At 34.5% G+C, this 18,913-nt stretch overlaps 1 protein-coding gene across 5 annotated transcripts in view; it reads right to left on the reverse strand.

Annotated features, from left to right (window-relative positions):
* ERCC8 (ERCC excision repair 8, CSA ubiquitin ligase complex subunit) overlaps window positions 1-18,913 on the reverse strand; it is a 53,230-nt gene that overhangs the window by 9,606 nt on the left and 24,711 nt on the right. For 2 of the 5 annotated variants that reach the window (XM_057307079.1, XM_057307080.1), the window contains exons 5-10: window positions 13,411-13,492; window positions 12,302-12,370; window positions 11,034-11,112; window positions 9,280-9,380; window positions 7,905-8,029; window positions 3,817-4,014 (exon numbers count right to left, since the gene is read on the reverse strand). In XM_057307079.1, the coding sequence (XP_057163062.1) occupies window positions 3,817-4,014; window positions 7,905-8,029; window positions 9,280-9,380; window positions 11,034-11,112; window positions 12,302-12,370; window positions 13,411-13,492 (654 nt within the window). The remainder of the gene's footprint in view (window positions 1-3,816; window positions 4,015-7,904; window positions 8,030-9,279; window positions 9,381-11,033; window positions 11,113-12,301; window positions 12,371-13,410; window positions 13,493-18,913) is intronic. The other 3 variants (XM_026498916.4, XM_026498918.4, XM_057307081.1) reach the window with 3 other exon arrangements.

Raw genomic sequence — 18,913 nt, forward strand, 5'->3', positions numbered from 1 at the left:
TCAATGTCTTTATGAATATGCTGTTTACACACGGCTGAACAATGTTTATTTCCATCCCCAAAACTTAAGGAATATGTTATATTGCCTAGTACTAAAAACATTCCTATGAAGCAGTGAAATAGATACTCTCATATAAAGAGGATATAAATTGGTATATCTATGCAGAATAGAATCTTGATACATGTCAAAAGTTTTTGTATGCGTTTCTAAGAAGTCTTGACAAAGATGTATGAGATTCAAATATATCAGCAGTATTATATTTAAAATAACAAAATATGGAAATAATTGTCCAAAAGTAGGGTAATGATTTGTGTATAAATTTATGCTGCACTCATTGTATGGGAGTCATATAATCATTAAATTCATTTTTTAAGAATTTTTAATAACATGGGAAAATAATGTCAAGAGAAAAGAGAAGGCTATGAACCACAGAGTCATCATGTGAAGGAAAAAAGCAAGATGTAAAACATGAGGTCAATTAAAAAAAAGAAAAATCTATGTAAAAGAAAAAAGTCTAAAAAGAAAACACACCAAAATGATAAGCGGCTGTAAAACTATGAGCAACTAAGTGGTTTTTTTCCACACAGATTTATTTCTGTATTTCTGCATAAACATTTTGTTTTTCAACATGTTCAACATGGGGCTTGAACTCACAATCCTGAGATCAAGACCTGAGCTGAGATGAAGAGTCGGACGCTTAACCGACTGAGCCACCAGGCGCCCCCAAACATTTCTAATAGTGAAGTTTTTTCCTGCTCTGCTATGCAATTATTTACTGTTAATTCTGTTCACCTCACAAAATTTGAAGTATGGTACAATTAGTATTTTTCTAAAAAAAAAAAATAAAGGTTCTAAATAAAGAGAAATTAAGATTATAAAGTTATTTATAGGAAATATAGATGTTAAAATATTAAATTTGATTTAGTTATATCAAACTTCCTGAAGGGAACAAAATTGTACAGACTGTATCATTTAATCTTGAATATATAGTTACACTAACTGTGGATGATGCAAAGGTATTTTCAAATGTTCAGTGCCCTTGAGCAATTGAATTTTCTACGACAATATAGACACACACACACACACACATCTCCAAGATAACTTAGTCAGATAAGCTTACAAGGCAATTTGTGGTTAAGTACAGCCACAATGATGGAGACAAAGGAAATTCTGTAGATGTTCAAGAAAGAGAGCTTACAAGAGACAGCACTTAAACTAGAATGACTAATAAGGACTTAAGGTAAATGGAGGGATTTGAATTGAGTATTAAAGATTTTGGGATAAATTTAGGTATTCATTTGGGAAATTTAACAAAAAATCTCAACATAAGAGACTAAGTTGACAATATGAGTCTTATCACTCTTGAATGGTTGAGTGTATATTTCCTTTGAACAAGGACACTCTCATACAATTACAGTGCATTGAACAAAATAAAAAAATTCACAAGGATATATTACTGCCAGCTAATTCTTAGATTCCATTCAAATTTCACCAATTGTCTGAATAAATGTCCTTTATAGAAAAAGGGTCCAGATTAAAATCATTGCTGCATTTAGTTGTCATGTCTCCTAACTTTCCTTCAATCTGGAACTGTTCTTCAGTCTGCCCTTGGCCTTCCTGCCCTTGACAGTTTTGAAGCCACATACCAGTTATTGTGTAGAAAGCCCTTCAAGTTTTGTTTCCTCATGATTGAATTGAGTTATGCATCTTTGCCAGGATTGAAGGAATATCGTGTACTTTGATCATTTGACTGAGGTGATGTATGCCAGGCTTCTTCAAGGCAAAATTATACATTTTACCTTTGTAATTAATATTTTGTAGGGAGGTACTTTGGGACTATGTAAATATCCCACTCATTAGACTTTCAATTTATTAGTTTCCTTACTTATACCTGAATGAATTCATGGATCCTTATTTTAGTCAATGTGTTATAATCCAGTATCATCATTATTTATTTTGATGTTAGGTATATCTTGTTAGAGTTTTATAGTTATGATAGAACTAGTATAACTATCAATTTTGTTTTCACATTGTGAATTGTGTAATATTTAATTTGAAAAGGAGTTCTGCTAAGTGGATGCAAAGTACTAACCCTATTTCGCTTTTGAGACTTAGAACTATTTTCCTTTTCAAAAATCATAATGGATATAATGGGATAAGAGCTGGAAGCTGTCTGATGTAGTACAATGATTCAAATCTGAGTATGTAGCACCTAGAGAAATGGGATTTGTCAGGAGGCAACTGGCCCAGGTTTCTGGCTGTGACCGGCTTGTCTTGGCTGTTCCAGGGGCTGATGGGAATCAGTATTTGGCACACTTTTAATCTATTCTAGGAACACGAGTTAGGAATTCTGATTTGGTAGAAAGCAGTAATTTATAGTCAGGATATCTGGTTTAAAATCTTGGCTGTGTCTCTGACTTTACATAAGGAGAAGAGGTACAGTATTCCAAGAATTTCTTCGAATAGATAACCACGCTCTGTGAATACCTACTTGCAGGTTTGAGGCAACGCATGTCACTTCTCTGGTGTTTTAGTCTTCTTCTCCCAGAAGTAATACTAAAAATGTTTAACAACTAGTACATCAGGGTACTGACTAATCAGCAGACGTAACAGCCATAGAGTGGGAGCAGGGTCCTGATGGTCCCTCTTAGGTGCTGGGTTGAGGTGTAATCTAGGAGGCCTCAGGAAAGGGGGTGAAGCTAGAGGCATCTTAGAGGGCTTGGTGCAACAGCTATTTAGCAGAGAGTAAAATATGTATTGAATATTTTAATAATGACTGTTACCATACAGATGTGCGCTGGCTAAAAAATAAGTACTGTATATCTTACTGTAGTGTCAGATGCAAATTAAGTAATTAGCATTAATGAATAAATGATTAAGAACTTCACCAGGTGAATGAAGTCCTTCCTAGCTCTAATAATCCATAGTTTTCATACTATCAGTATCTACCTCTCATGAGCCTCATTTTCTTTACCTACAAAATACAGAAAATACCAACAGTCTTGCTATATTAGAGACTCATTTAAAGGAACACATGAAGTAATTTGTGCCAATATTCTCTGAAAAAAATAATCTGCTCTGTTGGTAAAATGAAAGAGAAAGGTCAGGATGTGAAACAAACAAAAGCCATAGGTATTTAAGGTATCGTGTAAGTTGCATCAACTCAAAAGTAAACTGATTAGCCACTGACAGGAAATAAAGAAGAAATAAAATCTGAGACAGACTCACACATACATAAATCAAGATACAAAAACTGTATTTTGAGATTAGACACATGTATTCCATCTTTTCCCAAAAGATGACTGCAAGACATTATTTTAATTTGCTAGAGATTTTCATCTGGTAAATAAATGGAGCCCATATGAAGAAAGAATTTATCTCAGTCAAGTTGCACAGTATTGTATTGATTCATACAAATATCCTCTACTATCTGAAACTTTATCCTGTATAATCCTCTATTAAAGAAACCCTAAGGGCGCCTGGGTGGCTCAGATGGTTAAATGTCTGCCTTCGGCTCAGGTCACAATCTCCAGGTTCTGGGATGGAGCCCCACGTCGGGCTCCCGATTCATGGGGGAGTCTGTTTCTCCCTCTCCCTCTGCCTTTCCCTCTACTTGTACTCTCTCTGTCTCTCTCTCTCAAATGAATAAATAAAATCTTAAAAAAAGAACGAACGAAAGAAAGAAAGAAACCCTAGCTTAAATGTGGATTACAAGTGTAATTCCTCAGATTGAAATCAAATTTACTCTTTTATATATAACTAGTCTGGCAAGCTAGTTACCTGAACATTTTAAATTCCCTTAAGGATCATTCTCACCTGGAAATTAGACTGGAATACACAGCAGTCAACACTTTTATAATGTCCCTTAAGCATTGTTATCTGTTCTCCTGAGTAAACTGTATAAACAGCAATGGTGCTACCATATGGTACAAAAACAAATTCTGAACTGCAGCCATAGGAGACAGTGAATTTCAGTCCTTTTCTGCTATCATTACAAACTTTTCCATAGTTTACCTGTAGGATGTAAAATCATAACATTACTCATTTCTTAAATCTGAATTTAAAAGACAACAAAGACTAGAAGAAATATTTACTTAAAATACTATAACATACTATGGAAAGGGCTGTATTAAATCTAAAGAAAGCGATCAAGGTCCTAACAGAAAGAAACAAGGGCCAATGACATAAATATATGTTTCACATAAGAGGAAAATACAAATAGTAAAGAAATCCACAAAAGCAAATGTTTACATTTAAGCCAGGCTAGAAATAACATGCAAATTAAGACAACCTTAAATAATCATTTTAGACCATTCAGCAAAACATTTCAAGAAACCTTGAGACAGTGAATACTGTTACAAGTGAGGTAACATGCTGGTGGCACTGTAATTTGGTCATTACTTCTAAAAGGCCAAATGATTTATTATGCAACAAAATACATTCTTTTTTGAGGGAGGGAATAATTCTCTTCTTATTTTAAAACACTTTTAATTGTGGTAAAATACACACAGCATAAAATTTGCCATATTAACCATATTTAAGTGTACACTTAAGTGACATTAATTCACATTGTTGTGTAGCCTTCAGCATCCTCAGTCTCCAGAACTCTTTTCATCCTGAAAAACTGAAACTTTGTACCCATTACACAAGAAAGTTATTCTTACTCCTTGACCTAGTAATTAATTACTCCTGGGATTTTATCTTAGGGAAATAATTAAACAGCAAAAAGCTATATGCCCAGAGGAATTCAATGCAACATTATCTAGAATGGGAAAATAACTAAAAATAGATGTAAATCCCTAATAATGTTACAATAATGCTATAGTTTATATAGTAATTAAAATCATAATTATGAAAATTATGCAGGAAATAAGGATAAAAACGAAGTATAAAAAAAGCACAGAACACAAATAGTGTGTATACAACTGTAACTTTCTGTAATTACATATTTAGGACAAAAATAAAAATTCTGCACCTGTATGCCAAAGATGCAAGCCCAATATCACCATATCCTCCACAGTTCGAAAAGGAAAATTCCAGGTCCTATCCCAATCCTACTGAACAAGAATCTTCATTTTAATAAAATCCCTAGGTGATCTAAAGGCTCATCAGTCTGAGAAGCTTTGGGCAAAAGAAATTGGAAGTGAAGTTTACTTCCTCCTGATTATTTAGATTAAGTAGTTTAGGGCAGGTGTAAAACCAGTAGCTAAACATTTGAGAATTATGAGCAGGAAGATCACCAACACTCCCAATACTATGGCTAACACTAGAGTTTAGACAGACAGTGATTTACCTTTTTCTCTTTTTGTAAAGGTCAGGTTGGGAGAGTGTGTGTGTGTATATTTATAAATATATATACACAGGGGCGCCTGGGTGGCTCAGTCAGCTAAGCGCCCGACTCTTGATTTTGGCTCAGGTCATGATCTCAGTGTTGTGAGATCAAGCCCTACATTGGGCTCTGTGCTCAGCAGTCTCTCTCTCTCCCTCTCCCCCTGCTTGCATTCTCTAAAATAAATAAATAAAATCTTTAAAAAAAAAAAAAAATATATATATATATATATATATATATATATATATAAACAAATACTGAGGCCCAAATGGATATATGCTGATCATCTGTGGACACTACACTTGCCTTACCCACCCTTCGGGTTAACATGTGACGGAAATGAGCATATGCATTCAGCTATCCCACTGTAGCAGTGGTAGAATGAAACATTAAAATATTAAACTTAAATTCGGTTGACTTGGTTTGTAGAAACCCACTCCACTCTCCACCCACCTTTTTCTTCTCTACTCTTGCCTCTTATGAGTAATGAATGACTTAGCCTCTGAGTTTCATTTTTCTAATCTATTAAATAGAAATAGGATCATTTACCAAAGTTACTATGAAAAATCAGATAAAATAATGCACATGAGAGACCTAGAACATTAAAGCTATCCAGTAAGTCCCTAGATTTATTAATTCCCATATATTTGCATCTTTTGATCTTGTATGTGTAACTATTTGTAGAATGACAGTGGGGGGGGGAATGGAGAAAAAACATACATCTCAACTAGAAATTTTCTGCTCTTGCTAGAAATATTTTGAACTGCTAGACTGTGATGACCTTATTCCCATTTATCAGAGGACCTAGCTATAAGGCCTGAGTTCTTTCTACTCTACCATATTCTTTCCCAAATATGAACTAGAAAGTATTAAATGAGGTATGAATATTGAACTGCCTCTCTAACTCTTGTCTTCGTCCTTAGGCATCCCCACTCCATCCTGCAACTTACAGTCCTATTAATCTATGTAAATCACTGCTGTGATCAAATCACTTGTGGACTCAAAATCATCAGGATCTTTTCAGTACCTTTGGAATAAAATTCTAATAACAGTTTAAGGAAAGGAAGGACCTATCATTCGCTAATGCTATGTGTCATATGTTATACAAGCTGATTGTCTAAGATTCCCACTTTATGATTATGTATGCTTACCAATGTATAATAAATAACATGATGTATATCATTATTAAAGTACTGTAGAGGAGAGGCCACTTTTGGCTATGATGTCTTAAAGGTGGTATGTATAGGATTTGAAAAGATTTTGAGAGTGGAGGAAGATATGGGACTTTGGATAAGGATGATGGCAAATCCAACCCCTTATCTTATGAATCCCTTTTACTGTTCCAGGAAATATACACATCTAGTCACTAAATTAATACCTATAGTGACACAGAGATTCCATCACAAGGCAGCGTATTTTATTGCCCAACCATGATCAGCATGATAATAATGACAGGTATATTTATTGAATGCCAACATTTGCTATAAATATCAGACAATGTGCTTAATGTTTAACATGTGTTATATCATGTAATACTCAAAACAATACTATGAGCTAGTCAGCATTAATACACAAAAAGAAAACATTTAGAAAGATTAAGTATTTTGATCAAGGTCTTTGGGATAGCAAATTACAGAATCAGAAACTAAATCTAGACTGTGCTAATCAAAAACCACTATGCCACACTGTTGTAAATTATTTTTCCTTCATTCCATGAAATGATGATCACAGTATATTCTGCTACAAGTGAGTGCTGGGTACTTGGAAGCTCTAAGCATGAGCATTTCCTCATGCGTAAAATGGGTATTATAACAGTAACTACCTTCACAGTATTGATTTGATGATTAAATAAGACCCTATATGCACATGTTGTATGTTAATTAACACAGTATCTGAAACATAAGCACTTAATAAATATTAGCTATTAATATTACCACCAAATTACAAACTTACTAGCTTATTCCGAATGTTATTAAACCACAAGTACACCTGGTAAGGACCATAACATAAATTTTTAAAAAGTGTTAGAAATTAAATACCTCATAAGACTCTAGCACATCTAAAACATATTTACTCCAGTATTAAACTACAATATGTTCTGGTACTATAACATTCATCTTAGATTTTGTTTACAAGTCATATATAGTATAGAATTTGACTATCTTTATATGTTTAATTTGTATCAGTTCTTCTCAATCTTTTATTCTTCTCCAACATACCTGAGAAATACAGCACACTCACATTATGCACAGTAGAGCAATAATTCTCCACTAAGTGGGGAGAGTGTGGTGGGGGCGTGGTAGGGTGGGCTATCCTGTGTTGAGAGTTATTAGTTCACATAATGGAAAAATATAAAAAGAAAACTGGGATACAGAGACAAGAAAAGAGTTAAATCTACAGAAGGACACCAAGTGTATTTCACAGATCCATTTTTTAAATATATATTCAAAAGATTAGAGGGGCACCTGGCTGGCTCAATGAGTAGAGCATGCGACTCTTGATCGCAGGGTTATGAGTTCAAGCCCCACATTGGGTGTAGATTAAAAAAAAGTTGGAGATATTTAAAATCTCTTACTAGTGTGTTTTCTCCATTGGAACTATTCCAGAGCCTCATTCGATTATCCGTACCAACAGTAAGGAGATGAAGCCCATCACTTGTAAAACATAAGCCATTAACTTTCCCATTATGAGCAGTGTTTGCTGCAATGAAAAATACAATTCAGTTAATCTATTCTTGTATTCAGCACACACTTAATGCTTGATAATACAGTTATTTAAACATATTAAAGGACAACTATCTGAATTACTTTAAAATATACAAGTTGATTATATTTGGATTATTTGAATATTATAATCTATATAGATTAGAACCATAAAAATGGAGAAAAACAGGAAAACTAAAGAGAAAGAAATCTTGCCAAATATAATTTTCTTCAGAGAGTAAGCTGTGCTGTCAAACTCAAATACATACCTAACACTAAATTTTTAAGTTAAACACCTTCCAAATTTCTCATATACTATTTTCATTTTTAATCTAAAAATCATTCCATGGACTATTAAAAATCAGTAATACTAGTATTTACTATTTTTAAAAAAACTTCAAAAGGGACAGAATAAGTGTTCTAGTTTCATGCAAAATTTGTATTACTTTCAAAATGACCAAATGTGAGAAAGCATAATTCTCAAGAGCCTAATTTTATTAAAAAGATTATTAATAAACAATCATAAAATTATATATAGTTCACCCTTAGATTTTTCTGGTCCACAATTAATTCTAAATCAGAATCTTATCCTACACAAAAATTAAATTCTAGGAGCACCTGGGTGGCTCAGTTAGTTAAATGTCTGACTCTTGATTTCATCCAGGTCATGATCTCAGGGTCCTGCCTCAGGTAGGAGTCTGCTTAGGATTCTCTCTCTCCTTCTCCCTCTGCCCAACGCCTGCTTGTACACGCATGCATGCGCACTCTCTCTCTTAAGTAAGTAAATAAAATCTTAAAAAAAAAAATTAAATTCTATTGGAAAAACGCACTTGAGGTGTACATTATCACCTGGATAGCAGCTGATATATTTAACACAATTTGCAAATTCTATTTTCATACAATGGCCACAAAATGTTACTATTCCTTCAATTTATTATAGTTTCCTAAGTGGCAATAAATTTGTATTAGCTGACCTCATTGGAGGAAAAAAAAAGTAACAAATTAATTCAGAAAAGTTTCTGCATTTGAAAATTTAGGGATAGATGAAATGTCGTACTTCTATCTTGAAGAATGACAACCATAATTTAGATATGTACTTTTAGAAATAAATTTATTGTGAATGCCGTTTTTTAAATCATAAAATTTGCAGCTTGTCTCTATACATTAAGTACTTGGTTTCAGTTAAAATTCTTCAATATAAAAAATACTATCATTGGCATATTTCTATATTAATGTGTTCTTCATTACCTGATTCAACAGCTTGTGACTTTTTTCCATTATGCTGATCAAGAGTAATTAAACATCCTGATGCTCTTCTCACATCCCATAATTTTACTCTACTGTCAGCACTAAGAAGAAATAAATGTTACACTGACATACATAGCTAGGACAATGACTATACTCTTCACCTACCTTTCCAGTATTATGGCACACAGAAGTCTCAGTATGTTAGTGCAAATATATTCGTACTTTTGGTTTGTTGAACTTTTGCCTTTTCATCAAATATTCAAAGTCAATAGTAGCAAAAAGCAGTGAAAAAATAGCAAGGAAAAAAAAAAGGTAACCTTTTTTAGATCACACGGACAGAATTATGCTTATTTTTAATGGTTCCTCCGCCAAAACCAGATAGTTTTGGAGCTTGTCCCTTAGCAAGTTTGTTACTACATCCTTTCTGTTGTTTGTTATTCAAATGTTTTCTGGACAATCAAGCAGCTAATTTTACTTTAAGAATTCATTTGGCATGAATTTGTTGTTTTTTTTTTATATGAAAAAATTAAGGTGAATAATATGGACAATATATTTATATTTGGTTTCCTATACTCAAATCAATCTTTGCAGGATATACAAGAACTAACTTTAATGTTTCTTAGCAATGACACTTTTTATTTTATATCAAGTAAGTGAAAAGAATAAAGGCAAAAAACTATGATCACATAACAACTTCAAATCAACTACTCCTAAAGAAAATATAAATCAGTTTAATGCTATCATGTTCTCAAAAAAGACTTCAAGAATATTTTAACAAATTGGGTTTATCCAGGCTCCTTTAATTAGAAAGAGAAATACAATGCATTTTATAAGCCTATTTCTAACTTATAAATCTTTTTTTTTTTCAGATACAGGGCTTATCTCTTCCTGTGGTCTTGATTCTTTTCACAGATCACCATCAAACCTAGCCAATTAGAACAGCAAGCAAAAAGCTAGCCATTTCCCATTTTCAAAATGGTTTTCTTTCTTTCCAGCTGGGGAAAAAGTCTGTAATGGGATGAGTCTGAGGATTTAAGTACTTTCTGAAACAGATAAGATTTGGACTTACCTGATTCCTAACACTGATTACTAGGTCCATTCTCATATTTATTCAAATTCCTGCAGTACTCTGAAAACTGAAAGCCTCTTAGCTTCCCCATGGTTTGAGGAAAACCAAGTTAGGCATGAACAGTATATATTTGCCCTATCGTGGACCCAAAACCAGCACCTAGCTTTTCACCTTCACACCTCTTTAGGCAGCCTTCTTACGGGTACATTCTAGACTTGTTCTACTTCAGAAAGCACAGATCTCAATATCACATTCTGTAAACTATTAATGGAAGCTTCTCTGGGGACTAAACTGCTTGGCTCATGGTAGGCAGTCATTAAATTTTAGTAAATTGAATCAATGAGTACATGTTGAATCAGATTCAAAATAAATCTGTATTTATGAAAATGAACTGAAATGTTACTGTTTTAAAATTAAATCTACTTTTTCTACTTAGGTAGAAAAAAATGACAACACAGTTTTTTTACAGGTAGTACTAGCGGATTTGCATTGCTACAGAGATTCTCTTGTTTTCTCTATTTCAAAAGGTGAGCACCTTCAAGATATGTAGTGATAGGACTTAAAAACTGTAACTCAATTATTTAAAGGGCCTAATTAATAACTAAATATGCATCTTATAAAAATAGTGTTTCCAGAATTTTTATCACTAATTACTAACTTCAAAACCAAGTAATTTGCATGTTACCTTGCAGTGGCCAAGACATATTCACAACGTGGCGACCAGGAAACTGCCAGTATTTCTTGTCTGTGACCTGCAAATATAACTGTATGAAAAGTCTTGTAAAATACTTGAAAAATCAGAAGATACAGTATAATTAAATATGTCTGATTTTGAAGAAAATGAAGACTAAATATTTAAAAAATTGCTATGATCATCACTTTTTCACATTTATAATAATCTATGTTTAAATATTAATGTGAAGTCTGTGGGGCATTTCTCACACTATGTTATCTCATTATTAATGGCCAGGTTTTGCATTGGAAAGAGCAAGTTGAGTCTTTCTTTTTTAACACAGCTGTTAGATTAAAAAGTGAATCCACTATTAAGTAATATAGCTTACGCTTGGTACTTATATCTACTAAAAAAAAAAAAAAAAAAAAAAAAAAAAAACCACTGCAACAAACCATATAAGTTAAACATCTAAAGAATAAAAATGGTTTCTAACTTTCAGAAAGTTATAATAGAAATTTTTTTTTTAAATTCATGAATGCAGAAAGCATTTAGATAAAAATTTTTTTTCTAGAAAGCACAGGTGATACATTCATAGGACAACTGACTTCAGCATTTTAATCCACTTTTGCCTAAGTGCATTATTCAAAGTAGATATTTTCATCTACCTGACTTACATTACCAAAGATTCATGACAATGTAAAACAGATGCTATCCATCTCACCAAGTTCTCTTGATACATTATGTGTTTCTCATGGATGAATAAAAATGTAAATTTCTGAATTATAAGCCATCTTTCCATTGGTTAGAATTGATATAGTCTAATACTGATGACAAAGTAGCAAAAATATTCAAATTAATATATTTTAACCAAAATATTATTTTAATAGCTTTTTCTAAAATATTTGCATTCAGGAATAAAAAAGCACCTAAATATTAAGAATGTTTACTTAGAACAAGCCTAAACAATGCTCATAAGACAAATGTACCAACCTAAGTTCATAAATAATTTTTTTTTTAATGTAGAAATAAGATAAGTTTTTCAGCTAGACTTTCCATATCCTTTGAGTTTACCCTATGGCTATTGTTTATATAAATGTCTCCTCAATAGTTCAGTTTTATAAGAATAATGCACAGAAGGATCTTTATTTCCCTGTTGACTTTTAACAACTAGCACAAAATACATCAGTCATGTCAGTTACAAAGAACACATTGTTAGTAATGTTTCTTTTTATTGAATGGTTTACTCAAAGTAGTTGTTGTTTCAAATAAAAAAAAAATACCCTGTAAAATGTGGGAACAGGATCCAGACTTTAAGTCACAAAGTTGTACTTTGGGCCCTCTAGTACCAACTGTAAAAACAAAAACAAAAATGGTTTAAGATAATTTTATTATAAATCATCACCAAAGGGAAACGAGAAACTACCATTATGAATCATGGTATCTTCTCTGCATCCACACAGAAATATAAAAAAATGTATGCCAAAAATACACTTCAAATCATTTTTAATGTTTATAATTAGAAAATGTAATTGCAGTTATACCTTAGTACTAAGAGAGCTCTATTACTGCGTTATGTTCTTAATGTTTAGTTTTGAAATAATTATAGATTCACAGAAAGTTGCAAAGATAGGTCAGAGAGACCCTGTGTAACTTTCACCCATGTTGTCCCAACCATTGTTATGTTAGGTAACTATACCACAATATCAAAACCAGAAAATCTACATTGCTGCAATGTGTATGCATAATTCTATGCTATTTTATTATATCAAATCATTTTACTTACTACCTCAGCCTTTGCATATTAATGATATACCTCCAGACACTGGACACAGACTGAGTGGACCTTGAGGACAAGTTAGTGCCCAGCTCTTCTCTACAGATGATGCAGCTGACTGGTATCTGCAGGTGAAGACATTCATGCAGTGCCAAAAAAATAATGGAATCATAGGGACCTAATACCAGAAAAACATTTTTTCTTCCTCACACATGAAAATTCTTGCTGTAGGTGCTTTCATAAAAATGGATGTTTAATTTGAGTAACACAATCTTAGAGAAAAAGAAATAAATTCCATTTTTTTATTGTGTTGAATTGAAAAAGTTGCCCAATTTTGTTCATGTAAATAAAATCTTTGAAACTTTGGTCATTGAAAATTAACTCCTTAGGGAATAGAAATGTGCTTTCTTAATCTTTGAATCCTTGCCACTAGCACAGTGCCCAACTTGCACCATACCAATAAACTAAATGTAAATATACCATACACTTGAGCTTTTATTTTTTTTTAAGAATTGTGATATTCATCTGGGTTAAAATGTCTATATCAAAACTAACTAGGTATTAAAAGGGAGCAAGTTTCAATATGTTGAGAAGCAAAAGAGTACAGGTACAAACCTGCTACCAAACAGTGCTTGGTGGCAACTGGAGACATATGATGACTATAAACAGTTTCTTCAAAATTAAATACATCTGCGGTCTGATAATCAAAAGACATTTGAAAAGTGTAAGTTCTAATTATAATCACAAAAGCAGTAAACATTCTATTTACTTATTTCCACACTGTTACCAATTTTTAAATGACTGTTAGCAATTTATCTGACTTACACATAGAATTGTGATACCCTCAAAAACCTGTTAATTTTAAATCCTATGTTACTGGGGTGCCTGGGTGGCTCAGTCAGTTAAGTGTCTGCTTTTGGCTCAGGTCGTGAGCCCAGAGTCCTGGAATCCAGTCACACATTGGGCTCCCTGCTCTGGAGGGAGCCTGTTTCTCCCTCTGCCTCTCCCTCTCCTCATGAATAAATAAATAAAATCTTTATTTTTTTTTAAAGATTTTATTTATTTATTTGACAGAGATAGAGACAGCCAGCGAGAGAGGGAACACAGGCAGGGGGAGTGGGAGAGGAAGAAGCAGGCTCATAGCGGAGGAGCCTGATGTAGGGCTTGATCCCGTAACGCCGGGATCACGCCCTGAGCCGAAGGCAGACGCTTAACCGCTGTGCCACCCAGGCGCCCCCAAAATCTTTATTTTTTTTAAGATTTATTTATTTGACACAGAGAGAGAGAGAGAGAGTCAGCCAGCGAGACGGAACACAAGCACGGGGAGTGGGAGAGGAAGAAGCAGGCTCCCAGCAGAGGAGCCGGATGCAGGGCTTGATCCCAGAACGCCGGGATCACGTCCTGAGCCAAAGGCAGACGCTCAATGACTGAGCCACCCAGGTGCTCCAATAAATAAAATCTTAAAAAAAAAAAAATACTATGTTATTTATTGCACTCTGTCCCTTTTGTGAGAGAAAGAACGTTTCTCTAATAAATTCGAGGGATGAAGAAAAGACAACCACCTGGCTCACCATCTTCCTCTCAACTCCAGTCTGGGGAATTTCATCATGTACACAGGTGATCTAGCCAGTTCTCTGCCTCTCGGTCCCATTCAGCCTCAGCTACCATATCCCAGTACTTTCATCACCTAACCTTGCTCTTCCTTCAAAATCATACATTTCATGTATGTAATGTACGACCACAGTCTTCTACCATTTTCAGCTTAGTTTTTCCCAACTACTTCCAAGACATCCAAATAAAACCCGAAACTCCTATCAGTTCCCCCCTGTCTTTGCTTTTTTTCCTTCTTCAGCATGGATTCCAAGGTTCAATACTTTACTTCAGTCATCATCTCTTCAACTCCTTTGTGATTAATCCTTTCACTCTGTCAAGACTTCAACCCTGGATGACTCCAAATGTCTGCCTTCTCTGCACCTGTATCCACTCTGATCTACACCAGAGGTCAGCAAACTTTTTCTGTAATGGGTAAGACTGTAAATATTTTGGGCTTTGAGGACTATCACTCATTTCTGTCACTTCCAACTACTTATTTCTGCCACTGTAGTGTCAAAGCAGCCATAGACAAAAAACAAACAAACAAACAAAACCATTTTATTTGCAAAAAGAGGCCATGGACCCAGACTTGGCCTATGGACTGCTTAGTAAGCTGACCTCTGCTTTAACTCAAGAGAAGAGAATCTTACAGTAAGTCAAATTAGCATCACTCTAAAAGATCATTTGTCTCAACTGTGCTTTCAGTATTGACTGCCAGTCTTATTTTATTACACTACTATTCTCTGCAATATTCACAGCTATTTCAAACTTCCCCACTCTGCACAAACACCACCACTGAGTCATAACAGGTGATCTGATTTTTTACTACAAAGAGAAAACAGGAAGTAATTCAATGAGTATTCCTTGAATGTCTTATCAACAAACCTACAAATACATTTGCTTCCATTTACCTTTCTTCCTTCTTTGTTCCTGTTACGGAAATTCGTCCTTCCTCATATTTAAAGTTAATACCCCTGCCTGTGTTCAGATCCCCCTCAACACTGTTAAAAATCTCACGCTACACATTATCTCCTCTATCTCCAGGATATCTAAAAATTCTCCCTCCCTACTAGCTCATTCCCATCAGCATTAAAAAATGTTCATATTTCTTTCATCTTTAACAGCAACCCTCTCCCCAAGACAAGGAACAAAAACCTTGCATACCATATCCCTAATTAATCTTCCTTCTTCCTCTTTGAATCCAAATTTTGACTCTAATTTCTTATCTCCCACATATTTCTCAACTCACCACAATCTTATTTTTATCTCCACTACTCCCATTCATACTACTCTTTCCAGATCACTGATACCTGCCACCACCAAGTAGAGACCTCATCTTACCTAAACTGTCAGTAACATTCAACACAGCAGGTTACTCCATCTTCCTTAAAACAATCTCTTTCACTGGTTTCCATTATATCACATACTCAATTTTCCTTTTACTCTCTCTGGCTACTACTCCTCATTGTCTTTTGCAGGCTTTGTTTTTCCTTTTCCTGTCTTCTTAATCTTGGTCTTCCTCAAGGTTTTGCTCTAAGCACTCTTCTCTTCAACTGCCACCTATATGGTAGTGACACAAGTCTGTATTTTCTGTGTAGACCACATTCTTAAATACCAGATATGGATAGCTCACTTCCTAGATTATCTTCATTTGGATTTACTGTGAATCCTTCAAATTCAACAAATCCAAAATTGAACTCAATACCCCCCTTAATCTTTCTCTTAGTAAATAACAATATACTCTACCCAACTGCCCAACATAGAGAACTTGAGAATAATTCCTGCTCATTTTTTTAATTTTAATATTTTTAAAAAGATTTTATTTATTTATCTGACAGAGAAAGAGACAGCCAGTGAGAGAGGGAACACAAGCAGGGGGAGTGGGAGAGGAAGAAGCAGGCTCCCAGCGGAGTATGGAGCCCGATGCAGGGCTCAATCCCAGGACCCTGGGACCCTGAGCCGAAGGAAGACGCTTAACGACTGAGCCACCCCGGCGCCCCTATTCTTGCTCTTTTTAAATACCTTTATTGAGCTATAGTTGACATACCATACAATTCACTCATTCGAAGTAGGTACTTTAATGGTTTTTAGTATATTCATAGAATTGTGCAATCATCACCAAAATCAATTTTAGAATATTTTTATCACCCCAAAAAGAAACCCCATTCCCATCAGCAGATACTCCCCATTTTCCCCTACCCTCTCCCCTAGGAAACCACTAATCTACTTTCTGTTTCTATAAATTAGCCTATTTCTTGATGTTTCAGAAATGGAATTATACAATTTGTGGTCTTATGCAATCTTTCATTTAACGTAATGTTTTCTTTTTTCATTTCATTTAGAATGATGTTTTCAAGGTTCATCCACACTAGCATGTATCAGTACTTCACTTCTTTCTATTGCTGAATAATATTCCATTTGATGGCTACCCATTCGTCAGTTGATGAACATTTTATTTGTTTTCACTTTTTGGTCATTTTGAATAATGCCACTATGAACATTTGTGTACAAATTTTGTGTGAAGTTATATTTTCACTTCGCTTTGGGTATATACACAGGAGTGGAATTGCTAGGTCATATGCTAAACCTACGTTTAACCTTTTCAGAAACTGTTTTCCAAAAACGGCTGTACCATTTTACATTCCCACCAGTGATTTATGAGGGTTCCAGTTTATCCACATCCTACTCAACACCTGTTATTGTCTTTTTGATTACAGCAATCCTGAAAGGTATGAAATGGTTATCCCACTGTGGTTTTGATTTGCATTTCCCTGAAATCCTTGATATTTCACTATTCCTGATAGCTAATCAACTTGCAACTCCTGTCAATTCTCTATAATCCTCTCATATCTATTTATCCTGTTGCCATTACTCAAGTCAAGCCAGGATTTACGGACTTCTGCCTGAATTACTGGAATTTCCTCCCTGGACTCTTTGACTCTCCTCTTGCTACTACCTTCCAAACTATTGGCAACATATCCAGACTGTTTCATCTAAAATGACAATTTGATGTTTTCATTTTTGGCCACCACTTAGACTCTTCAAAAGCTTACTTTTTCTCCCAGGAAAATATTCAACCTACTTAATAAAAGTAACACGGCCTCTCATGATACAGACACTGCTTACCTTTTTGGCTTTGTATCTGGCTACTGTCCTTTGGCACTCTAGCCATTGTGAGCCTCTTTCAGTTTGTAAAACGTCACATTCACTGTTACCCCAAAGAGTTTTCTCACATTGTTTCCTCTGACTAGAACTCTCATCCTTCTTTTATGGACTTGGCCAATTTCTACTCATCATCCTTCATCTCAGCCAAAAGCCAGAGCCAGAAATCACTTGCTCTAGAAAGCTTTCCCTGATTCTCCATAGATTAGGTGACCCTGCTAAAACACTGTACACTTACAGTTATAGTCCTTTTGGACTTCACTGTTATTTCTTGTTTAATCATTTGTTTTCCTTGCTAAACCGAAGCTCCTTGCCACAGGGCAGGGACAATGTTTATTTTGATTGCCACTGAATCCCCAGCTTTAACATGTAACAGAAATTGAATACATACTACGGAATATATTAAAGAATTTTACTCATTTCTAAAGAACATGGCCTGGATACCAACATCTGTATTTTCTGATTTATGTTCCATTATGCAAATTTCTAAGAAAACTCAGAATAAGAAAAAGTTGTTCTTTACCCTAACGTATAACAGAGAAGTCTCTAGTGAAGATACTCCTTTAAGCCATATCATATGCTCAAGCTTTAAAACACACTTATGGAAAACTCAGATGAAGTAAAAGTATGACATATATATAATATGTACATTAATAGGAAAAATTAGTGACAGGGATAGAGGATGTGGAAAAGGACAATATCATGCCTTCCTTATTCTTCTTTGTACCTAGCAGATGGGCATGAAATTATTTCTTATTGAATACTTTCAAAGTTCTTATCAATAAAATGCTTTGTCTATTTCAGATAGACATGAGATATGAACTCATGAAATACTATTTTTTAAAAAAGATTTTATTTATTTATTTGACAGACAGCGAGAGAGGGAACACAAGCAGGGGGAGTGGGAGTGGGAAAGGAAGAAGCAGGGTCCCAGCAGAGCAGGGAGCCTGATAAGGGGATCACGTTCTGAGCCAAAGGCAGACGCTTAATGACTGAGCCACCCAGGCACCCCATGAAATACTATTTTTTTAAGTAATCTCTCCACCCAACCTGAGTATCGAACTCACAACCCCAAGATCAAAAGTTGCATGTTCTACTGACTGAGCCAGCCAGGTGCCCCCATGAAACACTATTTTGAATTGGCAAAAACATTTACGTTCTAAAGAAAAATTGAAATCAAGATATCTTTTCTCAGTTTTAAAAAGAAGTCAATGTTAATGAAAGAAAATGCAAATGTATGGCTTATTACTTTTAAACCACACTTTCAATTGAAGTGTAAGTAACAAACATACAGAAAAGTATACAGATAAGTTACAGCTCAATGAATTTTGACAAAGTAACCACTACCTGCATTGTAACATAG

The sequence above is a fragment of the Ursus arctos genome, unplaced genomic scaffold (assembly GCF_023065955.2).
Source record: "Ursus arctos isolate Adak ecotype North America unplaced genomic scaffold, UrsArc2.0 scaffold_5, whole genome shotgun sequence".
NCBI classification, from domain to species: domain Eukaryota; kingdom Metazoa; phylum Chordata; class Mammalia; order Carnivora; family Ursidae; genus Ursus; species Ursus arctos.